General features: G+C 62.2%; 1 protein-coding gene across 1 annotated transcript; it reads right to left on the reverse strand.

The window, feature by feature from the left end:
* BEGAIN (brain enriched guanylate kinase associated) lies at positions 1-27,970 on the reverse strand. The gene is made up of 8 exons (XM_032623488.1): positions 27,939-27,970; positions 27,122-27,150; positions 10,789-10,878; positions 6,521-6,682; positions 5,293-5,359; positions 4,730-4,837; positions 2,286-2,369; positions 1-1,359 (listed from the first exon to the last, which is right to left on the reverse strand). The coding sequence occupies exons 2-8, from the start codon at positions 27,133-27,135 to the stop codon at positions 1-3; spliced, it is 1,884 nt and encodes a 627-aa protein (XP_032479379.1). The 5' UTR covers positions 27,136-27,150; positions 27,939-27,970.
* Positions 27,971-27,999: the final 29 nt, after the last annotated feature.

Here is a 27,999-nt window from a genome sequence, read left to right on the forward strand (position 1 = left end):
TCAGTTGAGCAGGGTTCCGTAGAGCTGGGCTTTTGTGAGACTGTCCTTGCGGCTGAGCCCCGAGCCGCCAGTCCGAGGGAAGGCGGGCTGGGGGCTGAGGCGGGCGCCGGGGTGCATCTCCGGGGAGGCCTCCATGGAGCTGGGCTCCAGGGAGTCCCTGGAGCTCCGGGGGCTGTGCTCGGGCTCGGGGCTGCCGCCCGCCCCACAGAGCTGCACCCCGAGCCTCTCCCGCTCCCCCTCGCTGGCCGCGTAGCTGGGCAGGGGCTCAGCCGAGCGGCCGGGGCTGAGGCTCAGGTCACCGGCCGCCCGGAGGTAGCGGGGCTCGGCCAGGTGGCCCTGGGAGAGGTCATCGCCCTCCGAGAAGCTGTCAGCCTTGTAGCTGGCATAGAGGGGGCTGGCGCGGCCCTCGGCCTTCTCGCCCGGGCCGCCTCCGGCCCCAAAGTAGCGGTCGTTGAAGCCGCCGGGCGAGGCGCGGCCGGGGGCGGCGGCGGCTGCAGCGGCGGCCGGGAAGGGGTAGGCGCCGATGTCCTCCACGCTCAGCGGCCGCCACTGGCCACGCACGTCCTCTGCGGCCAGCCGGGCCGACCCCGGCTTGGCCCGCAGGTTCCACAGGTTGGGGGGCATCAGGGCGGGCTGGGGGCCGGGGGAGACCGGGAAGCGGTAGGGCTCGGCGGGGTACGGCGACACAGTCCTCGCGAACCCCGGGGCCGCCTCGGCCTCGAGCGGGGCGGCCACTGCAGCCGCGGCCGAGGCGTAGCGCGGGCTGCTCCCGTAGGCCGCAGGCGGCGTGCGGCCGAAGAGCTCGTCGCGGCTGTTCAGGTAGATGGCCTGCTGCGAGGCGGTGAGCGTGCTGGCCTGGGCGCGCTCCTTCTCCTCTGACGCGGCGCTGAAGCTCGAGTAGGAGCTGGACGTGGGCAGCGAGGCCGCGTAGCCCCCGAAGGCCCCGTGCCGGTAGCCCGCGGGGTAGGCCGCCGCCTCGGGCTCCTCCTCCTCGGCCGCGCTGTCAGTGGAATTCTGGGCCCGCAGGAAGCCCACGTCGGTCACGGGCCCGTCCGCACTGGGCCGCCGGTCACGGCGCCGCTCCTCGGGGCAGTAGAGGGCCGTGTCGCTGCAGTAGATGTCCCCCTTGTAGGGGGGCCGGGGGCCCGGCTTTTCCAGCCTGTCGCGGAAGGCCAGGTCACGGGCTGAGGCATCCGACAGATGGGAGGACAGGCTGCCAGGGTCTGGCTTCTCCAGCACCTTGGCGAGGACGCAGGGGGGGACACTGTCAGCGTAGGCCGGGCGGCAGAGCGGGGAGGGCAGGCTGCAGCCTTGCTTCTCCATGTGCAGGCTCACGTGCTCCTGGAACTCTGAGGGCAGCTAGAATGGGACGCCGCGAGGAAGAGGAGGGGACGGGGGTCACGGTCAGCCCCGGACCGGCAGCCGAGGCTGACCCACCAGGGACCTGCCCAGGGCCTCTCTAATCCCACCAGCTGGAGCCGACGCCCGGGATGCTCTATTTCGCAAGCTCCTGGGATGTGCCTGCGAACCCCTGGTCACCGCCACCCACCCCGGCCCACTCCAGTGGGGCACCGCAGAGCCTGGAGGCTGGAGCCCGGCTCTGTCTCAGGCCTCTCTCGGGCCTTCCCCTGAGGGGCTGACTTGCTCTCCCAGCCCCAGGGTCTCTGGGAGGGCACCCCCGGCCCACGCACGTGGCCTGGGTGCTCCCAAACCAGACAGACTCAGAAACAGATGCGACAAAGATTGAGGGCCAGGCGCCCAGCGGTTTCCGCAGGAGCGCCTGGTGCCCCGTGGGGGGCGTCCCGCTACTGTTTGATCTATTTTGTGAGCGTCTTAGGTGTGGCCCAGGCTCGGGGAGGCGGAAGGTGGAAAGGCCTGGGTGAGGGGAAGGGCAGCCTGGCTGGGGTGGGAGACCTGGGTCCGAGGCTGGGCCCCGTGGCCTTGGCCCAGTGACTTCCGTGTGAAGTCAGTTTCTTATCTCTGAAATGAGCACTGTTAGGGATTGTACCCAAGCTAAACCACAGGGTTTCAGGGGGGCTCACACAGCGGGTGGGGAAACGGGGTCGGGGGGGGGTGCGCCGGCTGTCCGGGCTGGCGGGGAGGTGTGTATGCGGTGGTCCCTCCACCACGTACCCAGAGAGGCCAGGGCACGGCAGGATCGAGTAGGGTCAGGGGGCCTCGGGCGCAGCCAGCCCCTTCGCTCTCAAGGGTGGGACCTGCGAGGAAGGGGCCCTGAGTGGTGGCAGGGGCAGCGGTGGGCCTGGCCGGGGCGGGGCTCACGTTACCTCGGACACCTTATGGCCCCTGCCGTACGTCTGGCTGCACTGCAGCAGCTGGGCCGCTAGATTGCAGTCCTTCCTATAGAGCTCCTAAAAGACAAGAGAAGCTGTTTTGCACAGGCTCGCCCCTCGCCGAGGTCACTGCCACCCTGACCGGTGCCCAGTGGCCAATGCGGAAACCGGCGGGCAGAGCCGGCTGTGCAGTGGGCAGCACAAGGACCCTCTCTGGGCCTCACACTCTCGCCTGCAGAACGGGGGCCCCTGCTCTGACCTGGAGCCGCTGGTGCATGGAGGGCGCCCTCCCAGGCAGTCCCACCACTGACCCGGGTGGGAAGCTCCCACAGGGTGGGGGGCAGTGGGAGAAGAAGGGCCCGCAACGTGCCCTAAAGTCCCAGAGGCCCCAGGCATGGACACCAGGCCCGGTCTCCCTGCCCGCGGCCTCTGAGTCCCTCCCAAGAGAACGCAGTGGAGAGCGCCGGCAACGGCGAGGGACGAAGAACGGGCCTGCCGCTCCCACGTCTCAGAGTGAGGCCTGGACTCGGGCGTGGCTGCAGGGCCGGGCAAGGGTCAGGGCGAGTGGGGGGCAGAGGGCCTGTGTGACCCCAGGTCCGGGCGGGGACCAGCTCAGCCTCCTGAGCTGAAAACAGATGCAAACAGTAGGCATCGAGGGGTTTTGGTTTCATCTTTGGAAAATCTCTGTTGCACGTGCCTGCCGCTGGGCCTTGGTTCCCACTGCCGGCCAGGGACCCTCTGCAGCCAGGGCTCTGACGGGGGCGGGGGGTCTGGGGTCCACCGATGGGCCCTGAGGTCCACCTGCTCCCATAGTCTCAAGTCAACCAGGCCCAGGCGTCCTGCAGCTTAGGTGAGCTGCTGAGGGCGTGGGCGCCCCTGCCATCCTGGTCCTGGTGGCTGCCGCCCCTCCACCTTCTGTACTGAGGCTGGTGCCCTGGCTTGGCCTGCACAGTGGAGGGAACCCGGGTCTCCCACTCCTTCAGTGCATCCCTGAAAGGATATAGTTGGTTGAGAGCTGAGAACTGGGCTCCTGTGAGGCCCCAGACTGGCTGTGGCTGGCATCAGAGGGCTGCAGGCGCTGTCTGGCCAGCCCAGACCTGCCACCAAGTTGTTAACAGTCTTCTGAGAGCCGCCCCTCATCTCTGTGCACTCTTCCGCCATCTCCTACCTGTGGCATCTCCACCTGGCTGTCCAGGGCCCGGCTCCTGCCCCACGCCTGCCACCCCCTCCCACGTCTCCCCCAGAAGGTCCCAGCCCAGGAGACGGCAGGTGGCTCCCTTCCAGCAGACTCTGACCCCTGTAGTCGGGCTGGACGCATTTTTTTCTTCTCATAACCCACATCCCAAATCGGTCAATCACTTTGGTTCCAGCTTCAAAATATAACCAGAACCCAAGCCCCCCGCTTCCCACCTCCCTGGCCGCCATCCTGGCCAAGCCACCATCGTCTTTCTCCCAGATTGCTGTCTCATTGACCTTCCCACTCATGGCTTTGTCGTCTACGGTCTGTCCTCAGCAGAGCAGCCACTGGAGCCCAGTAAGAGTAAGTTCAGTCAGGCTACCCCTCTGTTCAAGAACCTTCAGTGGCTTCCTACTTCACTCAGAAAAACCCCCTAGATTCCTATCGAAGCCTGTACAATGCGGCCTCCTGTTTTCCTTCTGATCTCAGACCCTCGGCCTCTCCTCCCCACAAGAGCCCCTTCTGGTCTCTTTGCTGGTCTTCAAGTTACTCAGACCCACCTTTGCCACTGTGGCTCTTTCTGCCTGGAAGAAGCGCCCTTCCCCGCTGTCCCATGGCTAGCTCCCTCACCGCTTTCAGGTCTCAGCTCCAGCAGCCTCTTCCAGAAGCACCCGACTGAGATTCCCTAACCCTGCAACTGGCAACTCCCAGCACCATCCCCTGCTTTATTTTTCTCTGCAGCATTTAGCACTTCTAAGTCACTACACAGTTGACATATCTATCCTGTTTACTGTCCGCCCTCCCCACTCCCCTGCTCAGATGTAAACTCCACGTGGGCAGGGCGCTTGCCTGTGTTGTTCACACGTATTCTCAGAGCCTCGTAGGGTCTGGCCCGGCGAGGAGCAGATGCCAATCAGTGAGTGTGTGCTCAGCTGACGGGTCTGTGGCGGGCAGCGGGGCCCTTCTCGCGGGACCCTGGAAGTCAGGACCCGCGGGTAGCCACAGGACTCTGATGTCCACTGCGAGTGGCCGAAGGCCCCAACCCTGGGGTCAGGAAGCCCTGCCTTGACTGGGACAGCGTGGCCCCATGCTCCCTATCTCAAGTCCCATCTCCTGCCAGTAGAGGGTCTCGCGGGATGCAGTTTGTGAGGCCGCCCCCATCCTTCCCCGAATGCCCAGGTACTCCGTGAGGTCCTGACCATCCCGTCTGTCCACCCGGCCCTGCGCCAGCCCCTCAGGGTCGGAATGGCCCGGCACTCACGTTGTCCTCTGACAGCTTGTCGATGGTCACCTTGGCCTCCAGCAGGTGGCTGTTGAGGGCGACGATCTCGTGGCTAAGCGCTCGTTTCTCTTCCTCATAGTGCTGGCCCTGGAGGTGGGGGACAGGCAGAAGAGGGAGGCGCTCAGCAGCCAGCCAAGGCCTGGGGCCTCCTGGGTCCCCTCTCGCGGCCGATAATGAGGAAGAGTTTGGAGGCCAAGGCACGCAAGGGTCAGAGCACAGGGCAGCCCATGTTCCAGTCCCGCTCTGCCAGGGAGGAGCCAGACGGCCTTGGGCAAGTCACTGCCTCTCTGAGCCTCAGTCTCTCCTCTGCACCGTGGGGACAGTGACAGGTGAGTGCTGGAGAGCACCCAATCAGGGCAGAGACAGGTGGGACTGGCCCAACCCTGGGGAGCAGGGAGCGGGCAGGGTGGAAACGAGGCCTTTGGCCCAGCTCCTCACGGGCAAGGGCATGACCACCAGGCCCGAGGTCCTCACCATGGTTCCAGAGCTGGGGGCCCAGGGCTGGGAGTGCTGGGGTGTGGGGGTGTGTGGCGTGCCCTCACCATGCGGTACAGCTTGTCCTCCAGCTCCTGGTTGATCCTCTGCAGCGCCATGTAGTTGCTCTGAATCCTGGAACGGAGGCCTTGACGTCACTGCGGTGCCAGGCCTGACCCTCCCACGGCCCCTGTAGCCATACGGCCCGCTGAGGGCTGAACACAGGCCCCACCCTGCTCTAACTGCTCCTGTGCTAGAAAGCATCTGATTGAAGCTAACTCGTTGCAACATTTCCTGGGCCAGGGCCGAGGACCCCTGTAGATGAGAAGGGAAGGCCTGTTATTCACAAGGGACTCTGTCGGGTCCTCACTCAGAGCCGGTTAACTCACAGTTTACACACAGTCCTTACAAGGCTGGCGAAAGGGTTCACAGTTCAATAGCAGGTTAGCAGGGGTCTAACCTTAAGACTGTGTGACGTGCCCTGGGGTGAGTGCTGGGGACACACAGTGAATCGGATACGGTTCCCCCTGGAAGAGGCTGAGACGGAGGCAGGTGTTGGGTGGGAAGCCGTTGCCGCCATGCGGTGTGACGGTGGAAGGGGCAGTGTCCATCCTCTCGACAACCTACGTGTAGTGTTATGGCCCCTGTCTTGCGAGTGGGGAAACTGAGGCTGGAGGTGCTTAAGTAGTAAGGGACAAACAGCCTCACCGCAAATCCAGTGCTCTATAAACATTTACAACAAACCAAGCCAACAGCAAAGTTTGCGTTTTCTTTACATTCTTCCTAAAAGAAGCCTGGGAAGCGTGTAATATCTTTTAGAAGAATACCCATCTTACACGTGCAGCGCGATGCTTACAGAAGTTTTGTTTTTAAGGGAGTCATTGCTCAGGGTCCCGCACACCTAGCCTGCTGCCACTGCCTGCTGTGCTGCTCGAGGGAACCGTCTCTAAATGCTGGTTCACCTCCAAGGCTGGACATCGTTTCCCGGTCAGAGACCCAGGCGACAGCGGCTGGGGTCTGGGTCTGGAGATGGCTGCTTCTGTGTCATGCTGCCGCCCCACCACATAAGTACAAGAGAAGGAATGAGCAGGGGACGCAGAGGTGCCTGGGAAGAGCCTGTACCCGGCAGTAGCCAGCGCCAGTTCAGATCCTGGTTTGGCAGCTCTTGGCACAAAGCCTGCCGTCGCTGAGCCTTGGACTCCCCGTGTACGAATGGGGTCACCAGCTCGGGTGGGAGGCGCGGCTCCGCTAGCGGCAGGTCGCCGGCCCCGCCCCTCCATGGCCCCGCCCCCTTACCTGCGCAGCTTCTCCGTGACCTTCTCCAGCTCCTCCTGCGCTCGGCGCAGCTCGATCTCCAGGTAGTGGCGGGTGGAGTCGAACTCGGTCTCGAGCTTCTCGAGCTTGTGCGTCGTGTAGGACAGCCGCTTGCGCAGCTCGCCCTTCTGCTCCTGCAGCGCGCTGCAACGACACGCGGCGGCGGGCCGGGCCGCGGCGCTGAGCTCGAGGCGCCGGTGGGTGCGCACGGGGTGCGCCCGGCCGCACCAACGCACGCGCACACGCACCACAGGCACGCACACCGCCCAGCCCCCGCCCCGGGGGTCAGGGTCTCTGACCCTGAGCCAGTCTGGCACTGGCGGGGGCAAGTACTTGGGGCGGCTTAAAGGACCCTGCTTTAAAGAGCACCCATCGGCACCCAGTCTCTCGGTCTGGAAGCCGACCTCCAGATGGCACCGCTTACAGGGTCCCCCACTTTTGCTCCTCCACAGCGCTGGCTGGGGACGCTGAGGCCCAGAGGCACTAGTGCCACACCCTAGACAAGGACTGTCTTCCCCAAATCGACTGCGTGGTCCCAGCAGGCTGTGTGACCTCCGGGCCAGGGAGAGGATGAGCCTGGATGCCCCACGTCCAGGTAGCATCCGCCACAGTGGCCAGCTAGCTGCACAGAGCATCGGACACTCAGAAAACCACTGGCCTGCTCATGTCTCCCTTCCTCCAGGAAGCCTTCCAGGGCCAGGCTTGGCTCTTGAGGCACTATTTTCCCCACAGACTGAGGGCTCCTCTGGGACCCCGGGCCGCCGAGTTCCCATGCTCAGGAAACAGAAACGGGATGATTCACCCTCTGAGCCATATGCCATCAATTCACATCAGCTACCGTCGGGCACAAGGCAGGAGGGACAGGTGTGGTGGCCACACCCAGGGGACTGGCCGTGAACTCCACCAGGGCAGGGGCCACACCCTCCTATCCCAGAGAGCACCTAACCACGGGCTGACCTGAGGCACCTTTCCCCTGACTGGCTGAGCACGCAGAAGGGGCCAAGGGGGAAGGACTCACCTTTAATAGCCGGGAGGGCTGATTTCTGCAGGGAAGGGAGAGCGGCCCGGTGGGTGAGGGGCACCAGGGGAGTTCTGCTGGCTGTTAGCCACGAGTGAGGCTAAGGTTCAAGCTGCCGTTCAGTGCCCTGGGTGTGCGCTTTGCTCTGTCACCCCCTGCACTTTTCCCGTCACCCCCTACATTACAGTCACAACGAAGCCCAGAATGGTGCAGCCTGAAGGTGAACTCCATGGTGTCACGGCGTGGGCGGGGTCCCTGCCATCACACAGACCTGGCTGCTGGTCCCCGCCACGCACCCCCCCAGTCCACCTGCGACTGTCCCCATCTTGCCCTGGGGACACAAAGCCCTGGCTTCAGAGAGGTGTCCGGGTCGGAGTAGGGGCCCAACTGGGCTAACTGTTTGCTGGAGGAAGCCCAACCCTCCTCAGGGGACCATTTGGAGCGAAGACCCTTTGGATGGTAACTTCTGGTGGGTTTGCTGTGGGCAAGCAGGAGGTTTCCTCCAGAGCCCAGGGTAGAGTGAGCTTCAGTCTCGGGCCCTGTCTGTAAACCACACGTGTTACCATAGGCGCACACCCAGAGAGCCCCGATTAAGACTTCCTGGGTTCCTGCCCAGGTCTACATTCTTAAAAATAAATAAAAATAGGGCTTCCCTGGTGGCGCAGTGGTTGAGGGTCCACCTGCCGATGCAGGGGACACGGGTTCGTGCCCCGGTCCGGGAAGATCCCACATGCCGTGGAGCGGCTGGGCCCGTGAGCCATGGCCGCTGAGCCTGCGCGTCCGGAGCCTGTGCTCCGCAACGGGAGAGGCCACAGCAGTGAGAGGCCACGTACCCCCCAAAATAAATAAATAAATAAATAAATAAATAAATAAATAAATAAATAAAAATAAAGAGTTGCCTACGTTTTGAGAACCTCAGAGAAGGGCGGGGTGGGTCCTCCCAAGAGTTGGTCCCCAAGGAAGATGCAGAGTGACAAGCAAGGAGGGAGACCAGTGGCAGAGTGCCTGCCCATGGCTGCCAAGCAGGCCCTGCCGCTTCCTCCAGACAGCACGCCTGACTGATTCACTCCAAGCCCCCTGCAGCTACAGGCCCCAGACTGCCCCTGGCCCAGGCCTTTCTCCCCAGGGGGCTGGTGAGTTTCCTGGGGGCTCTCCCATGTCATCCAGGGCCCCCTGCACACACGGGGTCAGGCGTGGGAGTGGGGTGGCGGCCCCTGAAGTCAGTCATCCTACAGGGGCTGTCGGTCACAGGGTACAGGCGGGGTCTGCACCCTCGGGAAGAGGTGAGAGCACCCGTGGGGCCACCTGAGCCCCCGCCCTCCCCCACCTTGGTCACTCGCCTGCAGCCACAGCTCGGACCCTGCCGTCAAGACTGTCCACCCCTGACGTGACCCAGCCGTATCCCCCTACGATGCATCCACCCGTCACCCTCCTTCCTTCCTTTCCTGCCCTGTCCCGCCATTCCCTGTGCCTCACAGCACGAATGAGACAAACGCGGTCCCCGCCCCGCGGAGCTTATAGTCTCGAGAGTAGACAAACAGTGAACAAGGGAGCAGGTTCACCAACAAGGCACGTGTAGGAGGAAAATATGACAGGGCTGTGAGGTGGGCTCCGAGCAGAGCCGGGACCCACCAGACAGGCATCTGAGCCGCGACCGCCCCTCGCGAGGCAGCCAGCTTCATCGAGCTGGCCCACCCCAGCCTCAGTTTACCCTTGGCCTCCGGATGGCCTTCCAGACATACTGGGCGGCTCTGTCCCACCACCCTTCAAGTACTGCTCTCACCTCCTGAGCCCCTCACACCCACCCACCCACCCCTCAGCCGCAGCGGGTCCAGCCCTGGGCTGGCACAGCCCCCAGCCCACTTGCTGGAGGCACCTGGGCCCTGGCCCTGGACATGCCCCCCTGGTCCCTCAGTCACAGCAGCGCCAACCCCGGTGCCCCACCACGCCTTCCCCACCTCTGCCACTCCAGCTCCGTCCCCGAGGCTGATCCTCAGGGCCCTGGTTTACCCCTCGCCCCCTCCCCGCACATCTCAGGCCTAAGGTCCTCTGTGCCCAGCCACACACGAACTCCTCCCCAGCCTCCATCTGCAGCCCCGACCTCTCTCTAGGGCTCTACTGCCCTCCACGTCTCCTCCCAGAAGGCCTACAGGCACCTCACAGCCAGTGCGTCCAGTGCTGACTCTTCTCTGCCCCCTGTGCTCCCCAGCCCCGGGAAGGTCACAGCTACCAGCGGTCCCCAGTCAGACCCTGAGAGGCCGCGGTGACCCCTCTCACTGCCTGTGGCCACCCTTCACAGTCCTTCACCAAGTCCTGGCCATCAACTACTCCAGAGCTTTGGACATGTCCCCTCCCCTGCCTGGTCCAGGGAGGGCCCTGGGCTGGGCACCCTGAGGTCTTCAGTCACCTGTTTGGTACCACCATCCTTTCCTGCCTTTCCCTCCCAGGGCATTTGCCCGAGCCCTGCCTGACCTCAGCCTCTGTCTCCACATCTGTAAAACGGGGATGTGTGCACCCACACGCTGGAGCACCCACCCTCAGGGAGCAGGGCTGTCACCGTGGTCCCTGCACTCCCCGGATCATCAGAACCGCCAAGAGACGATGCTGGGGGCAGGCACCATGGGGGGAATGCTCAGTGCCTCTGCCTCCCACCTGGTGTGGAGTTGGCTCAGGGGGCCCCTCAACAGATGCACAGGGAGGGCCTGGAAATCCCTCATGCCCCACCCTCTGGATCAGGGTCACCCTCCCGGCTGGGGGGCTCGGGAAGCCCTGCTCACACTGCTACCCGGGGGGGGGGGGTCACCTCGCTTTGACCTGGGTCCTGGTGAATTGGTCAGTATCTGGCCTAACCCGGCAGGGTGTGTGCTGGTGGGTGCGTGCTTCATGGTTCCCTCCTTGCCCGTGGGAAGCCCCTGGAAGGCTTCCCCACCTCACAGGGGAGAAAGATGAGCTCCCTCGGCGCAGAGTGGGACCCCGCCTGCCTCCCACCAGGAGCCCCTCTGGCTGCTCAGCAGAGGCCTGAGCCCGAGGACCGAGCCCGGGGCTGGTCTGTGGGGACACCGGGGCCTCGCCTCCAAGACCAGATGGCCGGGAAGCAGTGGCGAGGGTGTGCTGGCAGCCAACACCCTCCCCCTCTCTGGGCCTTGTCGGGGGAGTTGATGCAGATGTGGGATGGACGTCTGGGGACAGACGCAGAGACACCGAGGAGCCGGGGAGACAACAGGTGTGTTACCTGTCCCAGAGCGAGGGTGAGGACCTGGCCAGTCGGCCCTGCAGGACGCGGGGTTGCCCGAGGCACGAGGGCACCCAGGGGCTGCGCAGCCTGTGGGTGAAGAGGACAGAGCTGCTCAGAACGGGGACCGGGGGCCACGCCGGGCCCGCCGTGGGCACGCAGTCACAGAGAGATGGGGGATCGTCCCCCACCGGCAGGAGAGTTCCTTGTCATCAGCAGGGTGGCAGGGTAGGAGCGTAGGAGCTGGGGGGTAGGCACCTGCCAGCCCCGGCTGCCCGAGTGCATTGCTGGCACCGAGTCCCACCCCAGGCCTGCATCCCCATCTCAGCCTCAGAGGGAAGTCATGGCGTTCAGGCTCCCCCAGCTCCAGGTTTTTGTCCGGCTACTGCTCCTTCCTTGCAGGACCCGTTGGTCAGAGAGCCTGGGAGGCAAGGAGGATGGAGGGCGTGTGACCCCCGACCTCTGCTGACGGACACCAGTGGGGTATTCTGGAGGTTGTGGGACCTACTGGATGTTAGGGGTCCAGGACAGGACCCACTTCACCCCTCCTGGCACCCCTTCTCACTCACCCTGCCTGTGGCCTGTCTGGGCTGGGCGGGCGGTGGGACAGAGGCGGGTGGATGACCCACCCCAGCCCCACGGTGCCACCCTGCCTGGGGGCAACGGGATGTACATCACAGCTTTAGGCTCAAGTCGGCTTGGTCGCCCCCTTCCCGTAGTCTCTCCAGGGAGGGCTCCCGGTGGCCTGGCTGGCCCCGGAGCCAGAGCAGAAATCTGACGGGAGGACGCTGCCCTGGACATCAGGCGTCCAGACAAGGCTTAGAGACACGGGCGAGTGCATGTGCTCAGAGAAGGGGCGGCACAATCCCATTTACAAAATAACTGCGCACAGACGCCACACAAGGTAACGGAAGGGAAGGACTGTTAATGTTGTCTTGGGTGGGTGGTGGGATTCTGGGCAATTAAAACATTTTCTTTATACTTTTCTGGATTTGTCATATTTCCTACAGTGAGGATGAAAAATCCTCACTGGCGGTCCAGTGGTTAAGACTCCGTGATTCCACTGCAGGGGGCGCGGGTTTGATCCCCGGTCGGGGAACTAAGATCCCACATGCTGTGGGGTGCAGAAAAAAAAATTTACCGAGGATCAAATTTTGCCCCTCCCCCCAGAAAAGGTTGAAAGTGCTGATTTGATAGGCTGGGGGCGGGGGCGGGGGGGGGACGGGTAGGGAAGCTCTCAGCCCTGGACCGTGAGCTGCACGGCGATCACCACTTCTATAAGCCCCCATCTGCTCATCTGTGAAATGGGCTGCCCTTGGCCCTGGTCTCCTGGGCTGATCTGCAGGCTGGGCTGGGGGAGGGGTGGGGGGAGAGGCAGCGGCTTGATCTCCATTTGAACTGGACTTTGGAAGTCCAGGCCCAGGGTTCACTCTTGGCCAATGACCCCAATGCTGCTGAGTGAACGGAGAGGAGGGGCAGGACTGGCCCGTTCCCGTGGGAGTAGCCAGAGACCCAGTCTCCCCTTGGCGGCTCGGCTGAGTCCAGCAATCCCCGGGGGAGTCCCCGTCCCAGCCCTCGCCAGCCAGTCCCCACCCCAGAAGGCCCTTCCGCTGGGGACTCCTGGCAGGTGAGTTCTCAGAAGAGTAGAAGGGAGGCTGGGACCCTGGGAAACTGAGGCCCAGGGAAGGCGCGGGGCTTGCCTGGAAGCACAGAGAATGGGGGGCATGGCTGTGACTTGACCCAGACTCTGCCGCTGGTCACACACAAGGCATTTATCCCTGACAACCGCTCTTGTTCTGACGCAAATTCTCATTTCAGGCCTATGGCATGCGGAGCGCCTCTTCCTAGATATGAGAAAACTGGGGCCCAGAGAGGTTAAGAAAGATCACACAGCAAGTGTGGGATGCGGGTGAGACCCCCATGCCTGTGGTGCCGCGCTGGGCACGGGGAGGAAGGGATGCGGGTGAGACCCCCATGCCTGTGGTGCCGCGCTGGGCACGGGGAGGAAGGGATGCGGGTGAGACCCCCCATGCCTGTGGTGCCGCGCTGGGCACGGGGAGGAAGGGATGCGGGTGAGACCCCCCATGCCTGTGGTGCCGCGCTGGGCACGGGGAGGAAGGGATGCGGGTGAGACCCCCCATGCCTGTGGTGCCGCGCTGGGCACGGGGAGGAAGGGATGCGGGTGAGACCCCCCATGCCTGTGGTGCCGCGCTGGGCACGGGGAGGAAGGGATGCGGGTGAGACCCCCCATGCCTGTGGTGCCGCGCTGGGCACGGGGAGGAAGGGATGCGGGTGAGACCCCCCATGCCTGTGGTGCCGCGCTGGGCACGGGGAGGAAGGGATGCGGGTGAGACCCCCCATGCCTGTGGTGCCGCGCTGGGCACGGGGAGGAAGGGATGCGGGTGAGACCCCCCATGCCTGTGGTGCCGCGCTGGGCACGGGGAGGAAGGACATGTGTGCTCTGGGGCCCGGGGGCCATCCTTCCCTCCTCCGCGGTGTGAACAAGGTTCCTGGGGGCAGAGGTGCTCCCTGGTGGGCTGTGGTGATGGGGCGGGTGGGGCTGAAGGAGTGTCCGCCCTCCGGCTCCCAGGTACCAGGAGCCGGTCCCCGCGGCACCCCCCGTGGCCCTGCCTGTCTCCACACGCACTCTCCGTGCTCAGGCTCCAGCCCCCGTCATGCTCCAGTGACAACAAATTGCTTGCCATTCTTCACATGCTGCAGGCAGCTTCTCATCTTGGTGACTTTGTCGCTGTGTCCCCTCTGCCAGGATGGCACTCACTCCTTCCCGCTCAGGTTAACTCCTCCCCACCCAGGGCTCACTGGTGGGACCCTGACACCCATCCCGCCCCAGCCTGCCCGCCAGGGAGCGTCACTGGGGTTGAGCCTCTGTCCCGGGGCCGGGTCTCCTGCCCCGTGCCGGCCCCCAGTCCGGTCTCCGCCCTCCGCCAGATGGCAGGTCACGAAACCCAGCCAGACTACTCCCGCCTCTGGGCAAAATTCCCCAAGATTCCTCCCCGAAGCCCCCGTCCCCTCAGACCCCCCACAGCCCCCACCTCGCCCTGCGCTGGCCCCCTTCCAGCGCGCTGGCTCCAGGCTGTGCCCGGGTTACCCTGAGCCCCTTCCTCTCCATCTCAGGGCCTTTGTCCTCGCCGTCCTCTCGGCCAGGTACCCCCCCCCCCGCCCACCTCAGGCCCCTGCCGCCAGGGACAGCATTCCCTCCTCCACCCTTTCTCATTCCTGCGGGGACAAGGACCTGGGGACCTACCTGCCTGCCCTCCCCTGGGACCACCTCCCTCCTTCACCGACTCGTCCCGGTGCCCCGTGCTGTGTCCACGTGGAGCCAGAGACCAGCAACACGTGTTGCGTGAACGGCTGCAGAAACATCTCCGGGGCTGCAAGGTCCGGTGCTTTTTTATATCCCCGGGGCCTACTCTGGGGTTGGATAAATGGGGGCGTAAGCCCCCCAAGTCCTCCTTGCTCCCCTGAGGTGCTGGTGAGAGCACCCGGCCCCTCCCCCACTGGCCTCTCCCCTTCCCGCAGGGGCCGATACCCTGGAACTCATGGCACAGGGACTCGTGCCAGCTCCCAGTGTCAAGGGCAATGCCCAGCAGAGGCAGACACCATGGAACCACCCGCAGAGCTACCACTGACGGGCCACCTTGGCCAAGGTGAGCCCAGCCCTGGGAGAAGGTCTTTGCCCCCAGAGCTGCTCAGACCCAGCTGGTCCTCTCCCAGCTGGGCCTCCAGTGGGCACCTTGGGACCACCGCATCAGACTCTTGGGATGCCCTGCGTGGGCCCGGGGGCGGGTCCCTGCAGAATAGCCTCTGTCCCTGTCCCATGCTGGCATCATCTCTGAGTCTCCCTGTAGAAGGTCTGGTGCCACCATCCTTCCACAAAAGGAGCCAGAGACAACCCCTGCAGGGTCTCAGAGCCCCCTCGTCCCTGCCGAGGCCCCCCGTGCCCTGGCCTGTACCCCCATGCTTGGTGGCCACCACTTTTCTGTGTCTCAGAACAAACAGTCTTTCTCTATTCCCCTTGAACTTGTTCACTGCTGTACTGATTCCATCCTGTGTCCCCAGTGGGAACCCACTGAGGACCCTTCTCGAGGGGCAGGTGGGCATGAATTGTTAACCAACGCCCCCAGCACCTGCCGAGGGCCTGCCCTGCCCCAGGTGCCCACACATACCTACTCATCTAGTCTCAGGCCACCCTGTGAGGGAGGCGTGCGCCACACCCATATGACAGATGAGTAAACTGAGGTTCATGGCAATGACGTCACACAGCCCTCTGGGGTTCAACACTGGGCCAGCTGTTCCTCCCCTCACGTTGAGATGCCAGATTTTAGTGCAAATCGCAGCCCTTTGCTCTTCCTTGAACCGTCTCCCACACATCATAATCACGATAAGGCACAGCCACGGTCTCCCTGTGAGGGTCGACCACGGCCAGCTTGACGGAGGCAGAGGCTGGAGTCTAAGAGGTGAGCCACCCGGCAGGGTCAAGGGCAGGGGCCTGGAGTCCCACAGTACAGCTCATCCCGCTTCCTGGTGGGCCGTGAGCGTCTCCTTGGAGGGAAACAGTTCTGGGCATCTGGCTGGCACCGGTCTGTGGCTCAGACACGCCTGCCCAGCCCCTGGGCAGCCCCTTGGCTGCCTCTGCAACAACTTCACCAGCAACGCCACGTGCACGGAGAAGGGGACTCTGGACACGCCAGGCCACTGTACCACAGCGTGCAGGGGCGCGCGTGCGTGTGCGTGTGTACTGGGGGAGGGGACAGCCACAGGGCTGGCCTGGGGGCCCACAGCCAGGAGGGGTCACCCACTCAAGCCAGACAGGGGGTGACCTCAGACTCTACGCCTGCTCAGGCCCTGCTCTCTCCTGGTTTGCTGACTGAGGTCATCCAGTGGAACTAGTCCCTCTTCCCTCCTCGCGGCCCGGTGACACGGACGCTCCACTGCTCTCCTGCCCAGAGACAGGAGACGGGAGACGCTGCGGGGAACATTTCATCTCGCTTCCACCTCATCTTATCGGGCGGCTGCAGCCCTGCTCCCGCCGCCCCCTCCCCCCACGCCCATCAAGGCAGAACCAGGTGCTAGGAGCTGGCAGCTCTGCAGCCTGGGAGCCCTCAGTGGGCGGGTGGACCCAGGGGTGCTCAGGGCCAGGACAAAGAAGGGCAACCTGGGCAAGTGGGCGGAGCAGCTGCAGAGTCACCAACGGGCCTTTGCACATGCTGCCCCTCATGCTGAGAACACCCCCTCCCCTGTTCTTTAGTTCATTCTATCTACCTCCTCCAAGAAGCCCTCCCGGACCTCCCAAACCCCACTCTGGTTAGGGTCAGCTGTCCATAGACTCGGCGCCTGCACCTGTACAGATGGCAGGAAGTCACACGGCCGAGCTGACAGGCCTCCCTTTCTGCTCATCCGGCAGACTGACCCGGGAACCTTACCACACCCCCTGTTCCGTTCCTTCACGTTCTCCTCTCTGCGCAACCTCCCAACGCCTCCTCCCGCACCGCCACTCACAGCTGATGACCTCGCTTCCTCTTCCACGGGAAAAAAGAAGCCACCCCTAGGGAACTTTCGCAGATGCCACCGCCAGGTCTCCCCACCTACCAGCATCTGCCCGCCTGTTACTATAGACAGCCCGCCAGGCAGCCCCTCCGCCCACTCCAGGCGCGGCTCCAGCTACCCTCCCCTCACTCCCAGACCACCAGTTTCCCCCTCTTTACTGGATCATTGTCTCTGGCACAAGAACACGGAGGTACGCTTGCCATACTGAGATCAACCCTCTGCTGGCCCTCCTGGACCTGTCCTCATTCTCTGCTCCAAGAAACGTTGCCTGTCCTTGCACCCAGCCTGCCAGGACCAATACCCAACCTGGCTGAACCAGCTCTCGCCGGTCCCTGAGCTCAGTGCTCAGGCGACCTGAGCCCTCAGCGGCCAACGGCACGGTAGACGCCTCCCTCCTCCTGCAAACACCATCCTCACCTGGCCGTCCTTCTCAGCCCCCTCTGCGGGTGGCCCTCGTCTCCCTGGCCTCCTAACCAGCAGGACCCAGGAATAGTGCCTCCAATCTCTCTCCTGCCCTGGGTACACTCACCCCATGGTGGCCCCAGCCACAAATACCATCGCTCCACTGAGGGCCCCCAGATTCGTGTCTCCCCGACTCCAGGCGTGCATGCCCCCTGCTGCCTCCGTCTCTGCTTGGATATCTCGCAGGCGGCACAGACCTGTGGGGCCCACTGCATCCCACTCCGCTCGCCCTCCCCAAATCCACAGCCTGCCCTCCCCAATCCCTGCCCCGACCCAGCAGGGCCAGCACTCCTCCCCGAGCCTGGAGGCACCCTTGACTCCTTTTCTCTTTCCAGCGCCGCCCACCACGCTGAGTCCAACTTCTCTTGCGCGGGATTGCTGCACAGCCTCCTAACTAGCTCCTGCCCTCACCCGCTCTCAGCCAGAGGGGTCCTGTCGAAGGCTAAGTCCAATCCACCCCCCATCGCCAAAGCTCCTGCATCGCTTGGGTCAAACCCAACGTGTTCACGCTGATCACCTGATGGCAGGTGGCCTTCCCATTGCCCCCTGGACCTCACCTTCCAGCCGCATTCAGCACAGCCTTGCCTCAGGGCCTTTGCACGTGCTGCTCTTCTGCCTGGATCCGTCTCCCAGATACCCCACGGCTGCCCCTCTCCTCCTTCAGTCAACATTCAAACGCAACTTTCTTGGCGAGGCCTTTCCTACACTCTGCAGGCATCCTCTCTCCCCGTTTCCCTGCCGGGCCTGTGTGTCCTTGGCCTCACCCCCTGGAGTGGCAGCTCCCCGGGACAGGGATTTCTGTCTGCCTCATTCCCTGCTGGGTCCTCAGACCCTGCAGCAGAGGCTGGCAACCAGGAGGGCCCAATAAACATTCGCTGAATGAATGAAAAACACAGAGTGACTGCATTTTACAGATGAGCAAACGGGGGCTCAGAGGGAGAAAGCGCCCGCCCCCCCCCCCCCCCCGCCAGGTCAACAGGCTGCAGGCTTCCTGACGATCAACCCGAATTCCCCTCCGCAGCTTCCAGTGCTTTGGGCTTTTCCTTGCCTCTGAGGTCAGCGGCTTTAGGGGGTTGGTTTTGTTTGTCTGGCTCTGCCAGAAGAAGTTGCTCTCTGATTCCCATAAGGGCTGAGCCCCCTGAAATGACCATGAGAGGGTGAAATGTGAACTTCAGGTCAACAGTGAGTGTTCAGTGTATGTGTGCAAAACACGGCATGGAAGTACTTACACTAAGTAAGCATCCAGCTGTTTATTGAGATCGGGGAGCCCGATAAAGTAGAGGATGCCCAGTGACATTTATTTAAATCCGTTTAAATTTCACTGGCCATTCTGTACTTTATCTGGCAGCCCGAGTACGGAGACAGAGGTGACCCCATGGAGGAGGGCCTCCAGCACCGGCAGGAGAGGTCATCCCGTGCCCGTCATGAAGAAGGCCAGCCATCTGCGCGGGAAACACAGCTTGGGCAAAGGCCGGGAGATGAGCGTGGCCAGAGCCCAGGCCTGGGTCAGCTGGCAGGAGGCTGAGAGCGCCTGGCCCTGAGTGCGGGCCAAGTGTCCGGTCCCCTCGCTCGGGGCGCCGGGAGCCCCAGGGGAGCTCCACAGCGGAAAGGACTGGCGACAGGCTCCGGCCTGGGGCTGTCCCTCTGGTGGGTGAGTCGGGACTGCCTCAGGAGAGGTAGGGCCAGCCACACAGCGGGCCCCAGGAAGCCCCCAAGGCCCCCCTTTCTGGCTGTGTTGGGGCTCCTTGGGCACCCCCGCCTGGCCTCGTCTTTCCCAGCACCCAGCCCAGCACCGCTGCTCATCTACTCTCTTTCCTCACCCCCTAGACGGAGGGGGCCTGGAGGGTGGGACTGTGCACACGTTGGCCCTGGACCCCTCCCCTGTCCCAAGGCCACACCTGCTCTCTGCCCAGAATCCGTGTTCAGGGGGCGTCCGCTGGGAGGACGGGTGGGTGGTGTGGTGCTACCGCTGGCGAGGCTCCCAGATGAAGCTCCCAGCGCCCGCCACGCCGCCCTGGAGCCCAGGTGAGAAGAGGCTGCCGTGCAACACTCTGCCCACCACGGAGCCCACGCTGGCTTCATTCATGTGACCACCCCACCACAGACACGGGCACGCATTAACTGGACCGGCGGTGGGGCCCGCTTTCCAGAATTCTGGGGATCGTAAAGGTAATCAGGGCTGTGGGAGGCTTGTTGATGACCCTGGAGCGCGGGGCATAGGGTGGCCTGCCCCATCCCGGCGCTCTCTACGTGCCCCTGGGCCCCTCCGGGATGCCCTTGGTCCCTGGTCCCTCTGCCCTCACCGCCCCACCTACCCCGCACCTCTCCACACCCACAGGAGACAGTCCTGGGGGCCAAACTGAATCTGGAAGAAAAGAACACTGGCGTTATGATTATAGCTTTTAGCAGCAGCTGGTGGTCGCAAGGCACTGGGGCCGAGGAAGGAGGCTGCTTTTCTGGGTCTCAGTTTCCCCATCAGTAACCAAAGGACACCTGTGACCATCACCTCCTCTGGAAGCTTCCCCCGAGATCACCCCCATTCAATCACTCAATCACCCAGTGAGACCTACTGCGTGCCCTTGACAGTCCCCTCACTGAATCCTCACCCGAGGCCTGGCAGGGAGTGGGGAAGCTACCCATTGTACAGATGAAAGAATTGTGGCCTGGAGGGCCAGGGCCTTTCTCAAGGGCACCCAGCTAGTGAGCATGGGAGCCAGGATAGAACCCTCCCCGTGGCAGCCCCTCTGGCCAGGACACAGAGGCGCAACCCCCTGCCCTGGCAGGGCACGCCCCCATGCTGTCTGCCACGAGGGCTGAGGATCCCAAGACACCTGCTCCCGAGCACCCATCCCACAGACATCTCGTGCATCCCCGCCTGCCCCATCTCCATCCTTCCCACGTCAGGTGGCAGCAGCTCCATCGCTCAAGAAAGACACCCAGGCCTCGTCCCCGACACCGGCGCCCTGATAGGCAATGCCTCCAGAGCCTCAGCGGGCCTGTCGAGGGATGCAGGCGATGCGGCAGCTCTCAGGCTGTCATGAAGGTAGGGTGAGAGCGTGCAGGAGGGGGCCAGAGATCTCAAACAGTCAGGGCTGGCTTTCTGCCCGTGGTTAATGGGGGTGAGGCAGAACGCTGAGAAACAGGTACACGGCACGTCCTTGCTCTGAAATACTCAGCCGCCACCAGAGCTGGTGATGTGCCCTCTCTGGGAAAAATGCAGTCTGGGGGCACAGCAGAGCCGGCCCGCTGCCCCCGACTCTGAAATGCTCTCGCAGTCCTAACTCAGTCTAGGTCTGCAGGTCACAGCCCGACACCCCCCCTCGCCAGGTGGTCCTCTCCTTCACGATGGGAATAATGCCATCTGCCCAATGGTTGGGGAAACAGGGTCTGGGAACAAATGAGACCATGTGAGAGGCGGGCAGGAGGCTAACAGGGTGAAGCGGCCCACACAGCGCCAGCCACGTGCCCAGCTCCACGTTCACGAGTTCATTCGCAAAACAACCTTCCAAGTTAGGTGCTATTATTATGATCTGCATTTTAGAGATGCAGAAACTGAGAATCAGAGAGGTTCAGAAACTTGCCCAGGTCCACACAGCCAGTAAGTGGCAGGTCTGGGATTCAAATCCAGCTAAGTCCACCTTCTTAACCACGTACTTCATCAGGGAGCCTTTGCAGAGGAGTGGGACTCAGATGGGCTGTGAGGACAGGAGACTTGGAAGGGCAGGGCAGAAGAAGGTAAGAGAGAACAGTCCATGTGGAGGGTCCCTTTATAATGCCCTGACTCCCAAAGGGAGAAATCAAAGTGAGGCAGTCATTCACAGCTTAGTAAGAATTAGCGCATAAGACTTCCTCTGCTAGAATCATGTTTAGAAATGAGGCAGAGTCGGGAGGAGCAGCTGGGTCCAGGGCTCAGGTGGCCACACAGAGGGGCGCTGGGTGCCACACAAGAGCTTTGGGTTTTCTGAAGGGTCAGTGGGGGCCCGGAGGCCTCGGAAGTGCATCCTCACTCTGGGCTTTGGGAAGGGTGCGGGTGTGGCCCTCAGGAGGGAACGCTGGAAGGGGCGAGTGGGCTGCAAATTTTGGCCCAGACACAGAGGCCTCCTCCCACTGGGCAGTGTCCAGCTGCTCCGGGAGGCTGTGGCTGTCCTGACCCCGGAGACCTAGACAAGCCCCTTTCCGCCTCTGGCCTCTGTTTCCCCAAACCCCTTCGGCTCCGTGATCCCTCCTGGCTGGCAGGGGCAGGAGGCCGAGAGCCCGAGAACGGCAGAGCTCAGCTGCCAGGTGAGGAAGAGCATCCTCCCTGCCCGCGGGCCTTTGCCCACGTCGGACCCCCTGCCGGGAATGCCCTCCCCCCACTCCTCCTTATCTCCGTCCAAGCATCTCCCTCAGGAAGGCTCCCCTACATGCTGCTGAGGCCAGATCCCTCCGGTGGAGGCTCTCACACCTCTGAGGGTCTCTCACGGGGTGATTTTTTTTAAAAAACCACTACTCCCTGAGGGGGTGGGGGGCAAAAGTGTCCCCAACACTCCCCTTCCTGGGAGGCAGAGTGGAGGCCCCCCTCTCGGGCATCATGAAGCGTGGGGAATAGCTCTTCCCCATCCTCCTTCCTCACTGTGCACCACACTTTGGTCTCATTCCAGAGCATTTACTGAGCATCTACTACGTGACAGCTCTAAGTGCTGGGGGTCAGCAGTCAGTTGCTGTTCTTGGCGGGGAGGCGGATGCAAATAAGATAAATAAATAAGACAAATTGAGAGTCAGGTGGGGATGAGGGAGATGGAAAATCAAGGCAGGGAGGAGGAGGAGGCTGGGGCAGGGGCTATAATTGTACATGGAATGAGTGGTCAGGAGCCCCACCCTGACCAGGGATGACATTTGAGAAAGATGTGAAAGGAGGGGAGGCAGGGAGTCACGTGGATATCTGGGGACGAACATTCCAGGCAGAAGGAAAGGCACATGCAAAGGCCCTGGGGCAGGAGCCTGTCTGATGGACCTGAGGAGCGGCATCGAGGCCTGGTGGTTAGAGGGGGTGGGCAGGGAGAGCCTCTGGAAATGAGGTCAGTGCGATTTGGCATCTCTGGGGCGACCTCCTGGGCGTCAGCCTGGCACTTGGCATAGTGTCTCGGCACAGCGAGTGGCGTCTGGTATTGCAGGGGTTGCAGCCCTGCAACACCCGTGGGTGACGCGAAAGAATCAAGAGTATGGGCCTGAGCGTTTGGCGTCTGCGTGAAAAAAAGCACACAGAAAACCCACAAAACCCAAAAAAACAAAAAAAAGCCAAAAATCAAAAAACCCCCAAACCCCCACGAAAGCCAAAAAAACCCAAAACAAGAAACTAAACAAACACAAAAAACCCCCAAATTAAAAAGCCCACAAAATCCAAAAAGCAAAAAAAAAAAAAAAAATCCAAAACAAGGAAAACCAAAAATATTTAAAAAACAAAAAATGAAAAAATTAAAAACACAAAAAACCCACAAAACAACCCCCCAAAACAAAAAAAAGCCAAAAAACAAAAAAACCCCAAACTCCCACAAACCCAAAAAACACAACAAAAAAACCCAAACAAAAAAACGAAAAAATTAAAAAACCCAAAACCTAAAACCCAAAAAAACTCCAAAAACCAAAAAAAAAATTTAAAAACAGAAAGCCCAGAAAACCAGAAAACAAAAAAAGCCAAAAAAGCAAAAAAAATTTTTAACCCAAAAAACAAAAAAATCCCCAAAACCAATAAAAGAAAAACCCAAAGTAAAAAAACCACAAAAAGCAAAAAAAACACATATACACAAAACGAAAAACCAAAACCAAACCAACCAACCAGACAACAACAGCAACCAAAACCCACAAAGAACGACGACCAAGAGGAGCCTGACCTCAAAACCGTACGCGAAAATCACTTTCAATAGCTTCATGACGTCAGAAAGGTTTCTTAAACAAGACACAAAAAGCTTTCATCAAAAAGTAAAAGCCTGAAAGATTCAAGAGAAATTCAACGGAATTAAAATCAAGAACTTCTGTTCATCAGAGGACCATTGAAAGAGTGAGAAGCAAGCAACCAGCGGGAGGTGCATTTGCCACACGTGTGACTGACAAGGGCTCTCTGAAGAGCTCCAAATCAATAGGACAAGCGATGGAAAAACACACAGAAGTCACAAACGAGGAAGCCCAAATGGGCAGTAATCCAGGGCCGCGCAATTAACGCTACCGCTACCGGAGGAGCAGCTCCCCGCCTGTGGCCTGAGGGAGCCCAGTGAGGGGAGGCTGCGGAGACGCAGGGAGTCCCAGTGCCGCGGGGAGGGCGTGGCCTCATCTCCTAAAGCTGGCGGTGGGCGTGCCCTGTGCCCCAGCAGTGCCGCCCCGAGGTACCCCAGGAAGGCTGCACGAGCTCCCCAGCACCTGGACAGGCACGGTCACAGGAAGCCGCCCGTCCGGATGGCCATCAGTGAACAAAGAGGTAACTTCACTCATAAATGCCGTTCCCCAAGACAGCCAGCAATGGGCAGTTCCACGCACTCTAAGGACGCCTCTCGAAAACATGATGTTTTAGTGGAAAAAAAAAAAAAGCCAACCTGGAAGCACAGGCTAATAGACACCATGTATGTGAAGTTCCAGACCGGGCAAAACAAAACGATGTCAGTTAGGGATGCTCTCAGGCGGCCAAATCGGGAAGAAAACAAGCAACCACTTTATCACAAAAGCCAGGATCCTGAAGACTTCCGGGGGAGGAGGAGGGGGCTGTGACTGGGGAAGGGTCTCGATGGGGGCTGATCCCTGGGAGGTTGGCAGCATTCAACTTGTTGACCTGGGTGGCGGTCGTCCTAAAGTTAACCTCTAAACGGCACAGATGTTTATTACTTTTTCTAGATGCCTATCACAGTTCACAACTTTGAACAATTATATTGTGGGGGGAGGGGTGGACTTGGAACAGGAATAGCTCTGGGTTTCCTAGGCACCTTCTGTGTCCCAGGTGCCATGTGAGGCGACTGACCCACTTTGCTCTATGACAGAGGAGAGAACTGAGGCTCCCACAGAGGAAATGGCTTGCCAAAAGGCATGCAGCAAAGCGGCCACGGCGGTTGTTAAGACAGGCGGAGCCGGGGCAGACAAGGCAGAGGAGGGGATTAACTTGGGATTAGCGGTGCAGCGGCTCCGCGTGCTGACAGCCAGCCGGGACTCGCTAATATCTGCAAATATTTGAGTGTCACAGGAAGAGTTTTTCAAGCAGTCAGAGGCAGGAGAGCTGGGTGAGCGAGGGGCAGGGGGCATGCATCAGGCCAGAGCAGAGGCGGCCAGATCTGGGGCTGGAGAAATGGACCCCATGCTCTGCTCGCAGGGGATTCCTTACAGGGCGGGGCGGAGAGGACAGAGGACACCCCACCGACCTCCTCTCCCCACCCCTCACCGGTCTCCCTGAACACAGCCTTGTTTCCTCAGGCCCCCAGGACTCTGCACCTCTAGGAAGGCTCGTCCTATCTGTCCTCCTTGCAAACTCCTATTCATTCTTTAAGCCTTGGCTCAAGTGTCCCTGCTTCCAGGAAGCCCTCTCTGATTCCCCAGGCTAGTGTCTCCAACCTGGGATCCCTGGGGGCCTGTGTTTTGGGCCTGGGTCCCTGTTCTGGAGGGCTGACCTGTCTCAGCACCAGCGCACCCCCAGAGGGGGAATGAGCCCATCTGGGGGTGAGGGATAGGAGAGTCACAAAAGCCACAGAGAAAAGTGACAAGGAGGATAACTAGTCTGTCATGTGGACAAGAAGGTGGGTGGAAGGGCATTCTGAGCAGAGACAACAGCATGAGAGGCATGAAAGGCAGAGAGGCATGAAGGTGACAGCTAGTTCGGGACTCAGAAGTGGGGCTGCAGCGTGGGCTGGGTGGTGAGGAGAGAGGCTCAGGCAGAGGGAGCCCCAGCTGGGTACCTGCTCACAAAGGGAGCCGCTGAGGGTCACAGGACATAGTCCTTGTGGTCCGGGCACTGCGGGTGGGTGTGTGTGTTGGACGGGGCAAAGGGCCTGCCCTCTCGGAGCTCAGTTCAGATTCCTAGGCCCAGCCTGCGATGCGGGCCCCAGGACAGGAGGAAGGACCCCGGCACAGAGCCATCCTGCTGGACAGCCAAGACCCCTTCACTTGGACCACAAATGAATCTTCTCCCGCCTGGGAACCCAGAGTTGTGCAGGTCGGATGCCCCACAGTGAACCTCTACCTGGACCCCTGCTGTGGGCCAGCTCCCAGGTGAGGCCCGTCAGACCCCAGTATCTCAGGTCGTCCTCCCAACAGCCCTGCAAGGTGGGGGTGCTCAGGATACCCACTTTACAGATGAGGAAACTGAGCCCCAGAGAGGGTCAGGACTTTGCCAGAAGACCCTGTGACCTACACCATGGGAGGCCATGCTGACCAGCTTCCCCTACATCCCTCGGGGCCTCTTGGTCCTGGACCCCCGACACTAAATGCAGGGCAGAACCCTACAGGGGCAGCCCCAGTACTGGCTGGGAAGAAATAGTCTGGAAAGGCCCTCGAGGTCGCTCTGAAACTACCAATAGGGTGAGAGGGAGAGGAGGATGCTCCCCAATTCTGGGAGGCTATGCTGTGTCCTGGCCACACGGGACTCCCAATCCCACCAGCTTCTGAGCTCTGCTTCCGATGCCTCAGTGCAGCCAGGAAGCCTGGGCCCTGGCCACTGCGACCAACCTTCAGGATTCCACTCAGGGAAGCCCTCAGCCCACCCAACAAAGAGATGCTCAGTGCCCTCAGCAGCTGAGACAGTGGATCTGCCCACCCGGCTCACTTGTCCACCTGTGTTCCAGCCAGGCTGGGCCATGTCTCTGTCCCTCCTGCTCACGAGCTCCAGGCTGGGCATGGAGAGAGGGAAAGAGAGCCAGAGAGGGGCCCCACCAGGCTGGCCTCAAGGTGCCCCATGAATGCTACCTTCTTTTCAAGTCCCAGCTACGTAGTGATGCCTCCTCCACAGACAGCCCCATCCAGTAGGGGTACTGGTGAGATGATAGCCGATGGGGGTATAGAGGAGGGTCCTGGCATGAGGTCAGAGGCCTGAGCTCATCTATGTGGCCAGAGGCAGAGCTGCCGCCATCTGGGCCTCATCAGCCCCACTTGGACCTTGACCATGATAAGGTGGGCCTGGCTGATGGATGTTTGGTTTTGTGTCTGAGCTCCTACGACCTAAGAGACTGGACTCCTCCTCCCAGCCCAAGACAAATGGGTTCTGGTCCTGTGGGACCCACAGGGGAGGGCTGCACTCCAGCTCAGCGGCCAGAAGATGGCCCTGCTCTCATGTCCAGTCTGGGGCTTCCGTGTGGGCCCACCTGTCCCCAGGGTCCCCCTGGGCATTCCCGAGTGACTCATCCACAGCACTGAGGGTCACTTGGGAAGGCCCCAGGGCCCTCTCCCCTAGACCGTGGGACCTGCACTGGAACAAGCTGGGCTCTGCTGGGTCCCTGCCCCTTGGGGAATGGGTGCACCTGCTACCGAGCTGCCTCCCCAGGGATGCTGATCCTGGCCTTGGGAGGGGGGAAGAGGGGGAAGGAGGAGGCCAAGAGACCCTCCAGGCCCCGTGGATCTTCCTGAAACCCAGCAGCCAGAGCTGGGCCTCGGTTCAGCTTCCGGAAGGAAGACACAGGAGGGGTGATCCCAAAGTGGGGGTCAGGGCGCCCAAGGGAAGTTGTGAATATTCAAATCGACTGATCCCGGGCCAGCCGAGAAGGGCGCCCAGTGGAGTCCTTAAGGCTCAAAGTTTAGCACCTGGAGGGAGGCCGAGGGAGACTCTCCCCAGACGCCCTCTCGGGATTCCCCTAAAATGGCTCCAAGACGCGACTGCCTGGCCCGCCGGGAGGACCCCATCCCCCACCCCTGCCCCCACAAGGTGGAAACTTAAAAACTCAGAACAGGTAACTGTCAGCTGGGGGATGGGAGACCGGCCGGCGCGGGGGACTGATGCGTAACGGCAGGAGCAGGGTCCCGGGGGACAATCCAAAGTCCAGGGCAGGGCCCGGGGTACCGCGTAAACCCGCGCGCGCGCCGTCCCGGCCCTGGGTGGCGCACTCCCACCCGCAGCCGCATCGGCCCCGGCCCGGCCGGGGACCCCCCGCGCGGCGCTCCCCGCGGTCTAGCCGCGCGCGCGCGCGCGCGCGCACACACACACACGCACCATACACACGCATACCGGCCCGGGCCAGCCCCGCCGGGCGGCCGCGGGCCGTAGATGCGCTCGGGCAAAGCCCTCTCCCGTCGCCCTCCCTAGCGCCCCCATCCCCGACCCCGGCCCCGGGAGCCGCGGCACGGAAGACGCTCCACTCACCTGAGTTTTTCCATGTCTGCGGCAGAGGCCTGCGAGAAACCAAACGAGAGGGTCAGCAGGCAGGAGGCGTGCGCTCCGCGGCCGCGCCGGGCGGAGCTGGGCACCGCGGGCACAGGCGGGCGCGGCGGTGGGTCACCCCCACGCCGCTCGGTTGTTGGAAAGTCCGGCCCGCGCGCCCCCAGCCCACACTCACTGGCCGCAGTCCCTGGGACTCAATGGGTGCGCGGGGCCTCGGCCGAGTAACAGGTGAGCCCGCCCGGGCCGCCGCGCACCGAGTTACGCCCCCCGGGGAGAGGAAGGGGCTGGCCCGGGTACTCGGGACCGCGGTGACCGGGCCGATCCCAGTCTCGCCTGCCTGAAAAAGAGGGGACCCGGCCTGGCTGCGTTAACTCTCCGGCGACCGCGGTCCCCGCTGCACCCCCCCCCCCCACGCCCCACCCCGCCCGTTAACCCTTCCAGCCCCGCGCTCCCTCCCGGAGGAAGCCAAGCCTTGAATTGCAGAATCTCCGAGTCGGAGAATGTTCAAATCGGGCAATTGGGGGCCATATGGAAGTGCAGAACCTGACACGCACACGATCCGAGGGTGCTAGCTGTCGGGACCTCAGACTCCTCAATCAGGGACCCTGCTGCCCTCAGCTCCTGGGGTCCGGGCCTGGCTCGCCCCTCCGGGCCCAAGGGATTAACCCTTGCGCGCCCTGTTCGCCAGCGGGGCTCCCTGCCGGGCTTGCGCAGACCCATCCGCGCGCGGCTTGGAGACCCTCCCCGCCCAGCCCGGCGCAGCCGGGAAGCCCCTCCGAGGGCCGGACGGGGGGCCCACCGGCTGCCGTTAACCCTGCGGGCGCCGGCGAACAACCCGGACCGCTAGCGGCCCGGGCGGG

The sequence above is a fragment of the Phocoena sinus genome, chromosome 2 (genome assembly GCF_008692025.1).
Source record: "Phocoena sinus isolate mPhoSin1 chromosome 2, mPhoSin1.pri, whole genome shotgun sequence".
NCBI lineage: Eukaryota > Metazoa > Chordata > Mammalia > Artiodactyla > Phocoenidae > Phocoena > Phocoena sinus.